Source organism: Terrapene carolina, unplaced genomic scaffold (genome assembly GCF_002925995.2).
Source record: "Terrapene carolina triunguis isolate 2854851 unplaced genomic scaffold, T_m_triunguis-2.0 Scaffold190, whole genome shotgun sequence".
NCBI lineage: Eukaryota > Metazoa > Chordata > Testudines > Emydidae > Terrapene > Terrapene triunguis.
Genome location: NW_020664541.1, coordinates 678,365 through 689,196, shown reverse-complemented (window position 1 = coordinate 689,196; position 10,832 = coordinate 678,365). Strand labels below are relative to the sequence as shown.

At 47.7% G+C, this 10,832-nt stretch overlaps 1 protein-coding gene across 2 annotated transcripts in view; it reads right to left on the bottom strand.

Moving 5' to 3' along the window:
- Nucleotides 1-10,126, bottom strand: part of ADA2 (adenosine deaminase 2) — a 30,231-nt gene extending 20,105 nt beyond the window's left edge. Inside the window, exons 1-2 of one of the 2 annotated variants that reach the window (XM_024210469.2) lie at nucleotides 9,901-10,126; nucleotides 3,251-3,558 (exon numbers count right to left, since the gene is read on the bottom strand). In XM_024210469.2, coding sequence (XP_024066237.1) covers nucleotides 3,251-3,545 — 295 coding nt within the window. In that variant the 5' untranslated portion in view covers nucleotides 3,546-3,558; nucleotides 9,901-10,126. Of the gene's footprint in view, nucleotides 1-3,250; nucleotides 3,559-5,888; nucleotides 5,962-9,900 lie in introns of those variants that run through there. The other variant, XM_024210470.2, reaches the window with a different exon arrangement.
- Between the last annotated feature and the right edge of the window lie 706 nt (nucleotides 10,127-10,832).

Genomic DNA, 10,832 nt, shown 5'->3' with positions numbered 1-10,832 from the left:
TCTTGTATTCATAGATTTCAGGGCCAGAAGCGAGGACTGTGATAACCACTGACCTCCTGTACAACACAGGCCATAGAACTTCCCCAAAATGAATTCCTAGAGCAGATCTTTTAGAAAAACATCCAATCCTGATTTAAAGATTGTCCGATGGAGAATCCACCATGATCATAGAATATCAGGGTTGGAAGGGACCTCAGGAGGTCATCTAGTCCAACTCCTGCTCAAAGCAGAATTAATCCCCAGACAGATTTTTGCCCCAGATGCCTAAATATGCCTCAAGGATTGAACTCACAACCCTGGGTTTAGCAGGCCAATGCTCAAACCACTGAGCTATCCCTCCCCCTCCTTAGTAAATTGTTCCAATGGCTAATTACCCCGACTAATATTTACACCTTATCTGCTGCTGGCCATCACTATCTGCCTTGAGATGCACTGCTATCCTGCAGTAGATTGGCAACTGACAGACCTTTTACTGCGACAGTCCATGGAGTGTGAAACTCATTCTCCACACACACACACACACACACACACACACACACACACACACACACACACACACGGTTCAGACCATCCCTCTGCATTATCAAATATCGTCCTAGAACTCTCCTTTTCTAGAGATTTTTTTTAAATGTTAGCTCTTGTGTAAAACCTCCCTTTTTAAAAGATGCTGTGGGATCTGGATTTTTTTGATATATCAATTTGCATATCACAGCAGTTTAATTGACTGTGGATTACCCTGAACTCCTTGAGTGTCAAGAGGCACTTTATAAACACAATAGTTACATTATTAGAGTATTTGACTTAAAGAAAACATGACTTAGTTGTTAGGATGCAAGGCTGCAGGTCAGGAGATCTGGGATCTATCCTAGGCTCTGCTACACATTTTTGTGTGTGACTTTGGACAAGTCACGTAAGGCCAAAGTTTCAAAACCACTCTCTGATTTTGCGTGTCCAATTTTAAATGGCCTGACTTTCAAGGTGTTGAGCAACCAAAGTTCCTGACTTAAATAGAACTATGGTGGTTTAGCACCTTTGAAAAAACAGGCCACAGCAGTCTAAAGTTGGGTCCCCAAAATCTAGACCAAGGGTCGGCAACCTTTCAGAAGTGGTGTGCCGAGTCTTCATTTATTCACTCTAATTTAAGGTTTCGCATGCCAGTAATACAATTTTGTGTTTTCAGAAGGTCTCTTTCTATAAGTCTATAATATATAACTAAACTATTCTTGTATGTAAAGTAAATAAGAAAATTAATTTTTTAAAATGTTTAAGAAGCTTCATTTCAAATTAAAATACAATGCAGAGCCCCCCGGACTGGTGGCCAGGACCCGGGCAGTGAGAGTGCCACTGAAAATCAGCTTGCATGCCGTCTTCGGCACGCGTGCCATAGGTTGCCTACCCCGGATCTAGACAGCACTTTCTGTGCCTCAGTTTCCTATATGCAATCTGGTGTTAATATTACAATTTAATATTTGTATTACCATAATGGTCAGAAGTCCCACCCTTGATTGGGGCCCCAATGTGCTAGGCACTGTACAAATATAGAGACATAATCCCTTTCACAAAGGACTTACTATAAATACTGTAAAGAAGCTACAGGAGATTCACTAGTGCTTGGGAAGTGATTTAAGATCCTTTGGAGGAAAGGGATGTAAAAGCAAAAATAGTTAAACATTTTCCTTGCCATTTTTTCAAAAAGCTAAGATACTTATATTTTTAAACCGCAAATTCCCTGCTATTTGATTCAGCAGTGAAGGGATAATGGGGAGTTCGACATCTCAGTTATTTCTGTGGCAACCAATCATGATGCCATAAACCCCAGAGTCTGACATCACCGCAGGGACTAGCTAGCAGATTAGGGAGATGGCTCTTGTTCAGACAGAAACAGACCAATTCAGAATGGTGGGAGCAAAGCAGTTTACTTTTTGTATAAATGCGCTCTCCACAAATTTTCCCCAGAGCAAGGCTCTGCCTTGCACCCCAGTAGCCAGATTGAGAGAGTTCCAATCTGGGATCTGGTACCTAGAACAGATCAGTCTGAAAGGAGAACGCATTGCACAAGAGGGAAGTGTGTTCTCAGGTTTCAAAGTGAAAGCCTTCTGTCTTCACCTAGAAAAGGAAGCCTAATTAAAATACTTTTCACTGCATCAGAGAGAGAAGTGGAAGGGTAGAAAGAAGTCAGTCAGCTGAGAGTCAAGGCCTTCAGATGTACAAATTCATTAACTCCTTGCTTCCCACATGGAACTGTCAAGATCACAGCAATTCAGACAGCCAGCAATAGCTAACTCCCTGCTGGTTAGACTGGATGGCTTAGATTTCAGATGGTCAAAAATATCCTCCCAACCACTCAGTATATTATAGTTATTAAGGATTAATTCTTAGAATGCTGACATGTTCCAGACTGCTAGCAAAACAAATGCTTAGGATGACACTGTGCATGTATTTTACACTCATATAGTGACTTTCATCCTAAATCATCCCAAAGCACTTTACACACTATGTATGCACCATATGGTGTAATGCAGCCATCTCGGAGGTGAAAGGCTGTAGCCAGCTTGTACACATCATGCTACACAAAAGTGGAGGGAGGAGAAGTTTCGGCCAAGGCTCATAGGGCAAAGTCCTGCACTTACAAACAGAGATCTTTCTCATCTGTGTGGATCAGAACTCAGTTTTTAAGGTCTCAACTGAAAGACCCTAACAGAAATTCAGTTTTCATATAGACATTCTATAGATCAAACAAACACACAGTCTCCAACGCATTAATAGATCTATGCTGTACACAGCTACTTGTATAAGGACACATGTGAACACCACCACATGGCAGCATGTTTGGTTATACAAGATCAGTCGCAGGCCTGGGACGCATTGGAAGGATGAGCACCCCCAGCGCTGGAGTGCGCTACACAGAGGTCAGTGTCTTTCCCACATTATATTATTTTGTCTTCTTTCTCCTCCCAAGTGAGGTAAATGGTGCTGGAAAGGTCCATGCTGTACAGTTATACAGCATACCCACATGTTTGGAAACCCTCCCTGGCCAGTGTAATTCGTCCTTTCCCCCAGCCCAAAAGAGCCAGCCCTAATGGAGCTCCTTCCAGGATCTGAAGTTGCTCTACTCAGCACCTGTTATAAGGTCCTTTTAGTTTGGATGCAGCAGGGGTTTCACACTGACAGATTCTTGCCCCCGTCCTGGTCTCTGTTTTATCACAGAAAGCATTGGGACAACCAAGAACTCTCAGGCCAGAATCCCTACCTTTCGGCATACGTTTCAAGATGCTGAACACTGCACTTTGATCAATGAAGCCTTTGGCCCTGAAGAAGTGCATGCTGGGTGGGAAATATCCAGTCTTCCGGGCCTTGGCCACTTCCTTCTCCTTGAGGCTTATTAGATACTCATTGACCTGCTCTTCCCACTTCCCCAGCACCAGGTTGCCACCGATCCGGCGGACGTTCTCCTGCTCCAACAGGAAGTCCCGCAAAGGGATGGGAAGGCAAAGAGGAACCAGACTCAGGACAAGGAATACCAGCCAACCAGCCTGAGGCTCCATGTCATGGACACACCTGGGGGAAAAACAATCAGAGCTGTAAGTGCAGGTCAAAAGGTGACATCTCAAGGGTGGTGCATTGGCTCTTTAACAAAGAAGTGGCAGGATGATTTGTGCTAGGCCATCCTGGTGAAGGGCCCTTGCAGGAGGGGTAGGAGAATCTGAGATGAATCAGGAGAAATACCTGACACCTCCAAGTATTCAAAGGAATCAGTCAGTTTTGAAATGCATTTGACTCATAACATAGGCATGCGCAGCACAGTTCATTAGGGTGTGCACTCAGGGAGCCCCGCCCAATCCACTCCCTCCTACTTCCCACCCCCTGACTGCCCCCCTCAGAACTCCCAACCCCCCCTGCTCCTTGTCCCCTGACTGCCTCCTCCTAAGACCCCCCCCACACACACACTGTAACTGCCTCCCTAGGACCCTACCCCCTACCTATCCCAACTGCCCCGACCCTTAGCCCCACCCTGACTCCCGGGACTCCCACGCCTATCCAGCTGCTCCCTGCCCCCGGCAGGATCCCCAGAACTCCCAACCCATCCAACCCCCCCCCACTCCCTGTCCCCTGACCGCCTCCTCCAGAGACCCCCCTGCCCCCTAATCACCCCCCAGGACCCCACCAACTATCCAACCCCCCTGTCCCCCAACTGCCCCGACCCCTAGCCACACCTCCACCCCCTGACAGGCCCCCTGGGACTTCCACACCCTATCCAATGCCCCCATTCTCCATCCCCTGACTGCCCCGGAGACCCTCTGGCCCATATCCAACCCCCCTGGCCTGGCCGGCCCGGCCCCCTTACCACGCCGCCGCTCAGAACAGAGTCCCCACCAAATCACACCCCCGGACATCCCCTTGACCAATGACGTGATGGCACTTATGGGGCAGGCACAGAGAGCACCAACCAAGCTGGAGCACAGCGATGGAAGAGCGCTATGACTGACGTAAGTCAAAGGTCATGTGTAGTGCTGGGGAGGCAGCGATTGGCTGGGCGGGCCCGGGCAGGAGAGTAAGGGGGGTCACGGTAGCAGCGTGGGGTTCACGGTGTGACACAATTACAACAACTTTGTGCAGCTGCTGGGGAAGTTTGTACAGGCAGCAAATCCGCCTGCGCAGGGTGTAACCCTGTCACCCTCACTCATAGGTGCTGACTTTTGGTTTTGCCGGTGGGTGCCCCATCCTGGCTCCACCCCCTTATCCAAGGCTGCGCCCCCACTCCACCTCTTCCTGTCCCATCCTCCTAGACCCCCCTGAACACCACCTTCTTGCCAACTCCCTCCCCTAAATGCCTCCCAACAGCTGCTCACTCCTTTCTGCCCCCTCCTGCCTTAAGGGCGAGGTGTGGGTGCTGGAGGGGTACTCTGCCAGTTTTGAGGGGAGGCTATTTTCAACATATTTATACACTTTCATTCTAGTTATTGAAAGTGTGTCTATCATGGTATCTCCCCTTCCTGATGTTTCCCAGTTCTTGCTCTCCACCTGTGTCCCTTTTCCCATCTCTCTCTGCTCCCCACTTCTTGGTGGCTCTGTTTAGCGCCTGCTCCCAAACACTCAAAGCAGCTCTGTCTCCCCCCCCCCCCCCCCCCCCCCCCCCCGCCCCCCCCCGAAAACACCTGCCCCCACACAGAGAGAAATTTAATTCAACAGCCCAGCATAGAAATGGCCCATTCATTCATCCTGCTGTGTGGCTGCTGTGTCGCCCCAGCTCTTCCCAATCCCAGGGCTGCAGCCCACCCCCACTTTGACTCCTTCACACACTCTACGACTTTTGTGGGAGGAGGGGGCTGGTGATAGGCAGGGGAGGGGATAAACTTCCTCTCTTGGAGGAAAAGCCCCTCAGGCAGGCTTGATCTGGGCATGGGGGAGGGGGAGACAGCTTTGAGCTGGGCAAGCATTACTTTCCCAGGCATGAGGCTGCAGTGAAGCCCCTCTGGACGGGTAAAGAAGGGGGAGGGGGGCAAGCTGCGGGCCCCAGCCCAATTTCACTCCTCAGACACAAGGGGGAACTTTTCTTAAAAGGAGCCATGTCCTTTGGTTTGTCCCCCTGCCCAGCACTAAGGGGGTCTGCAGCTGGTTTCTCCTGGCTGAAGGGGGAGCACAGGTCCTGGGGGGAAACACCAGGGTGGGCTGAGAGAGGCGGGCTCAGTCCTTGAGAAAGCCACCAGCCCATACTCCCCCCAGCAGCCTCCTGGAGCCAGCTGAGAAGCTGCCCGCCCATCTCCCCCCAGCCTCCTGCCAAGAGGCTGCCCACCCTTCTGCAGCTAGCCCAGAAGCTGCCATGCCCTGGCTGCTGGTCCCCCCTAGCCCAGCTCCCTCTACCCTGAAAATCAGAAAGACTCACTCACCTCTACCTGCAGTCTGGGAGCTTCAGCAGTGGCAGGAGAAACAGCTGATAGGCGGGGACTTCCCGCCAAACAGCTGATTAGCTGCACCCAGCCAAAGAGCTGATGAGGGCTGCTGCAGCATGCTAAATAGCTGATTGGCAATTACCAACAGCTGATCTCCCCGGGGAGGGGGGGGTGGGTGTGCTAAGCAGCCTCTTCCTCCTCCCCGCTCCGAGCCTCCAGCGGGGGACGAGCAGCCTTAGCAGCCTTCCCAGACTGAGCTCAGGCATGATTAGGGTGTACCTGGGCACACCCGTTCGCATGCCTATGACTCATAACCATTCAAGTAGGCAGTAAGATCCTGTGAGGAGAGAGTGTATCACTGTTGGATCAGGCTGACAGTGCATCACACTGTCCAGCTTACTCAGTGCTATGGGAAGGGGGTCTGTGGCAAAGGACTGGCCCTAGAAGCAGTGATTTGTGAGGTCAGGACATTATGCTTCTGAGCTAGCCCTATGGTTTTCATAGATTCTAGGACTGGAAGGGACCTCGAGAGGTCATCGAGTCCAGTCCCCTGCCCACATGGCAGGACCAAATACTGTCTAGACCATCCCTGATAGACATTTATCTAACCTACTCTTAAATATCTCCAGAGATGGAGGTTCCACAACCTCCCTAGGCAATTTATTCCAGTGTTTAACCACCCTGACAGTCAGGAACTTTTTCCTAATGTCCAACCTAAACCTCTCTTGCTGCAGTTTAAGCCCATTGCTTCTTGTTCTATTCTTAGAGGCTAAGGTGAACAAGTTTTCTCCCTCCTCCTCATGACACCCTTTTAGATACTGAAAACTGCTATCATGTCCCCTCTCAGTCTTCTCTTTTCCAAACTAAACAAACCCAATTCTTTCAGCCTTCCTTCATAGATCATGTTCGCAAGACCTTTAATCATTCTTGTTGCTCTTCTCTGGACCCTCTCCAATTTCTCCACATCTTTCTTGAAATGCGGTGCCCAGAACTGGACACAATACTCCAGTTGAGGCCTAACCAGCGCAGAGTAGAGCGGAAGAATGACTTCTCGTGTCTTGCTCACAACACACCTGTTAATACATCCCAGAATCATGTTTGCTCTTTTTGCAACAGCATCACACTGTTGACTCATATTTAGCTTGTGGTCCACTATAACCCCTAGATCCCTTTCTGCCGTACTCCTTCCTAGACAGTCTCTTCCCATTCTGTATGTGTGAAACTGATTTTTCCTTCCTAAGTGGAGCACTTTGCATTTGTCTTTGTTAAACTTCATCCTGTTTAACTCAGACCATTTCTCCAATTTGTCCAGATCATTTTGAATTATGACCCTGTCCTCCAAAGCAGTTGCAATCCCTCCCAGTTTGGTATCATCTGCAAACTTAATGAGCGTACTTTCTATGCCAATATCTAAGTCGTTAATGAAGATATTGAACAGAGCCGGTCCCAAAACAGACCCCTGCGAAACCCCACTTGTTATGCCTTTCCAGCAGGATTGGGAACCATTAATAACAACTTTCTGAGTACAGTTATCCAGCTAGTTATGCACCCACCTTATGGTAGCCCCATCTAAATTGTATTTGCCTAGTTTATCGATAAGAATATCATGCGAGACCGTATCAAATGCCTTACTAAAGTCTAGGTATACCACATCCACAGCTTCTCCCTTATCCACAAGACTCATTATCCTATCAAAGAAAGCTAGCAGATTGGTTTGACACAATTTGTTCTTTACAAATCCATGCTGGCTATTCCCTATCACCTTACCACCTTCCAAGTGTTTGCAGATGATTTCCTTAATTACTTGCTTCATTATCTTCCCTGGCACAGAAGTTAAACTAACTGGTCTGTAGTTTCCTGGGTTGTTTTTATTTCCCTTTTTATAGATGGGCACTATATTTGCCCTTTTCCAGTCTTCTGGAATCTCTCCCGTCTCCCATGATTTTCCAAAGATAATAGCTAAAGGCTCAGATACCTCCTCTACTAGCTCCTTGAGTATTCTAGGATGCATTTCATCAGGCCCTGGTGACTTGCAGGCATCTAACTTTCCTAAATGATTTTTAACTTGTTCTTTTTTTATTTTATCTGCTAAACCTACCCCCTTCCCATTAGCATTCACTATGTTAGGCATTCCTTCAGACTTCTCGGTGAAGACCGAAACAAAGAAGTCATTAAGCATCTCTGCCATTTCCAAGTTTCCTGTTACTGTTTCTCCCTCTTCACTGAGCAGTGGGCCTACCCTGTCTTTGGTCTTCCTCTTGCTTCTAATTTATTGATAAAAAGTCTTCTTGTTTCCCTTTATTCCTGTAGCTAGTTTGAGCTCATTTTGTGCCTTTGCCTTTCTAATCTTGCCCCTGTATTCCTGTGTTGTTTGCCTATATTCATCCTTTGTAATCTGTCCTAGTTTCCATTTTTTATATGACTCCTTTTTATTTTTAGATCATGCAAGATCTCGTGGTTAAGCCAAGGTGGTCTTTTGCCACATTTTCTATCTTTCCTAACCAGCGGAATAGCTTGCTTTTGGGCCCTTAATAGTGTCCCTTTGAAAAACTGCCAACTCTCCTCAGTTGTTTTTCCCCTTAGTCTTGATTCCCATGGGACCTTACCTATCAGCTCTCTGAGCTTACCAAAATCCGCCTTCCTGAAATCCATTGTCTCTATTTTGCTGTACTCCCTTCTACCCTTCCTTAGAATTACAAACTCTATGATTTCATGATCACTTTCACCCAAGCTGCCTTCTAATTTCAAATTCTCAATGAGTTCCTCCCTATTTGTTAAAATCAAGTCTAGAACAGCTTCCCCCTAGTAGCTTTTTCAACCTTCTGAAATAAAAGGTTTGTCTGCAATGCAGTCCAAGAATTTGTTGGATAGTCTGAGCCCCGCTGTGTTATTTTCCCAACATATATTTGGATAGTTGAAGTCCCCCATCACCACCAAATCTTGGGCTTTGGATGATTTTGTTAGTTGTTTAAAAAAAGCCTCATCCACCTCTTCCACCTGGTTAAGTGGCCTGTAGTAGACTCCTAGCATGACATCACCCTTGTTTTTTACCCCTTTTAGCCTAACCCAGAGACTCTCAGTCGGTTAATGGACCAACTAAGGGACACCCAAAGACAGGGCACCATGCTCCTGGGCCAACCTAACATTCAGGTTCTGTTACTCGACAGTCCAGGAGAGACCATGCTGATCCCACAGCAAAATGCATTCTCGCTGTTAAAAGGGAGAGTTCTGAGGGCTTCACATCAAGCTCAGGGGGGAGGGATAGCTCAGTGGTTTGAGCATTGGCCTGCTAAACCCAGGGTTGTGAGTTTAATCCTTGAGGGGGCCATTTAGGGATTGGGGCAAAAAAAAAAAAAAAAGAACTGTCAGGAACAGTACTTGGTCCTGCTAGTGAAGGCAGGGACTGGACTTGAGGACCTTTCAAGGTCCCTTCCAGTTCTAGGAGATAGGTATATCTCCATATATTACCACAGTGCACTAACACCCCCTTCACACCAGGAGTCAGACATCTCCAGTGCCCGGATATCATAGGCCACAGCATGCACCACAACTACTGGCACCATAAGAACTGGTAGAAAAGAGAGAGAGGGGAGAGAATGTGGTGAGTCAGAGAAGACAGACGCATGACAAATGACTCTCGCTCCCCAAAGAGCATTGTTGGAATACAATCTTCCAGCAATGGGCACCAGTCTGGAGGGTCCCTAATCACATCAGACTAACCCAGTCTTGAGAAGGACTCAGGGCTGCAAGACAGGTCCCTATGGCTCATGTATTACGTCCCCATACACATTTCCTGCTTCAGCCCTCTACCGAGCTCCCCCCTTTTTGCCTGCTGCCCCATCACACTCCTCTCCCACACAATAGCTGGCAGCAAGATGGAATCTCCTATACAATTTAGCTCAGGAATGAAGGGGTTAGATACAGCTCTAGAGCCAGCCAGTTCTGATCCCAGCATAGCAAAAGCGTCTTAAAAAAAACACAACAGCCTCAGTGAGACAGACCCACTTACTGTCGATTTTCTCTTCCTTGCGTCCAGAGATCATCCAACTGCAACCGACATCGCAGATCCTAGTCACCGCTCCTTCAGACAAATGGGTACAAAGCAAAGCCACTGTTAAAACATAGAACAAATCAAACAAGCCAACACTGACAGTTCCAATTCCTTGTTTTAGTTTCACTTTTATTCTTATGTAGGGTGACCAGACAGGAAGTGTGAAAAGTCGGGACAGAGGGTGGGGGGTAATAGGAGCCTATATAAGAAAAAGACCCAAAAATCAGGACTGTCCCTATAAAATCGGGACATCTGGTCACCCTATTCTTATGGCTTGTTGTGGTGTTTAGATGCTGGATGTGATTATTAGAACTGGGAGCACTGGCTGTTGGGAGTCTGAAAGGACAGGAAACAGGAAGGGGGGGGAGGAGTGGAGGAGGCTGGAAGAGTTACAGAGTGTGCAGCTACAGCTTGGAGAAGAGACTTCCACTGTAAATAAAGTTCTGTTGAAGTTGTTAATACTTTGCTTGGTGGATACAACACTTGTCTAGAAACTTCAGAATATATTTTAAAAGAAGAGAAGGGGAGGGGGGCAGAAAAGGTTATGAGAAAAAGAAACTAAAGGAATGTAAGGAGCAGAAAGCCTTGGCAGGCCAGGTGAAGAGGGCTGAGGTAACAATAGGCTGAGCTAGCAGGACGACATTCCAGAGCTGCTTGGAAAATGGAAAATGGAGATCCAGAGCAGCAGAAACATTACGACACATCCTCCACACAGGATATGGTCAGGGGAAAGGAGAGTTCTCTGGTGGTTCTCAGATAGCCAGCTGGTCACATAGCATTTCCTCATCCTTCTATCCCATCTGCTAAATTTTAACCTCTTCACTGCCCTCACGTGAGGAGTCATTGTCATCTCTGTGTAACTGTCACCCACCCATAATCTGACAGTTTTA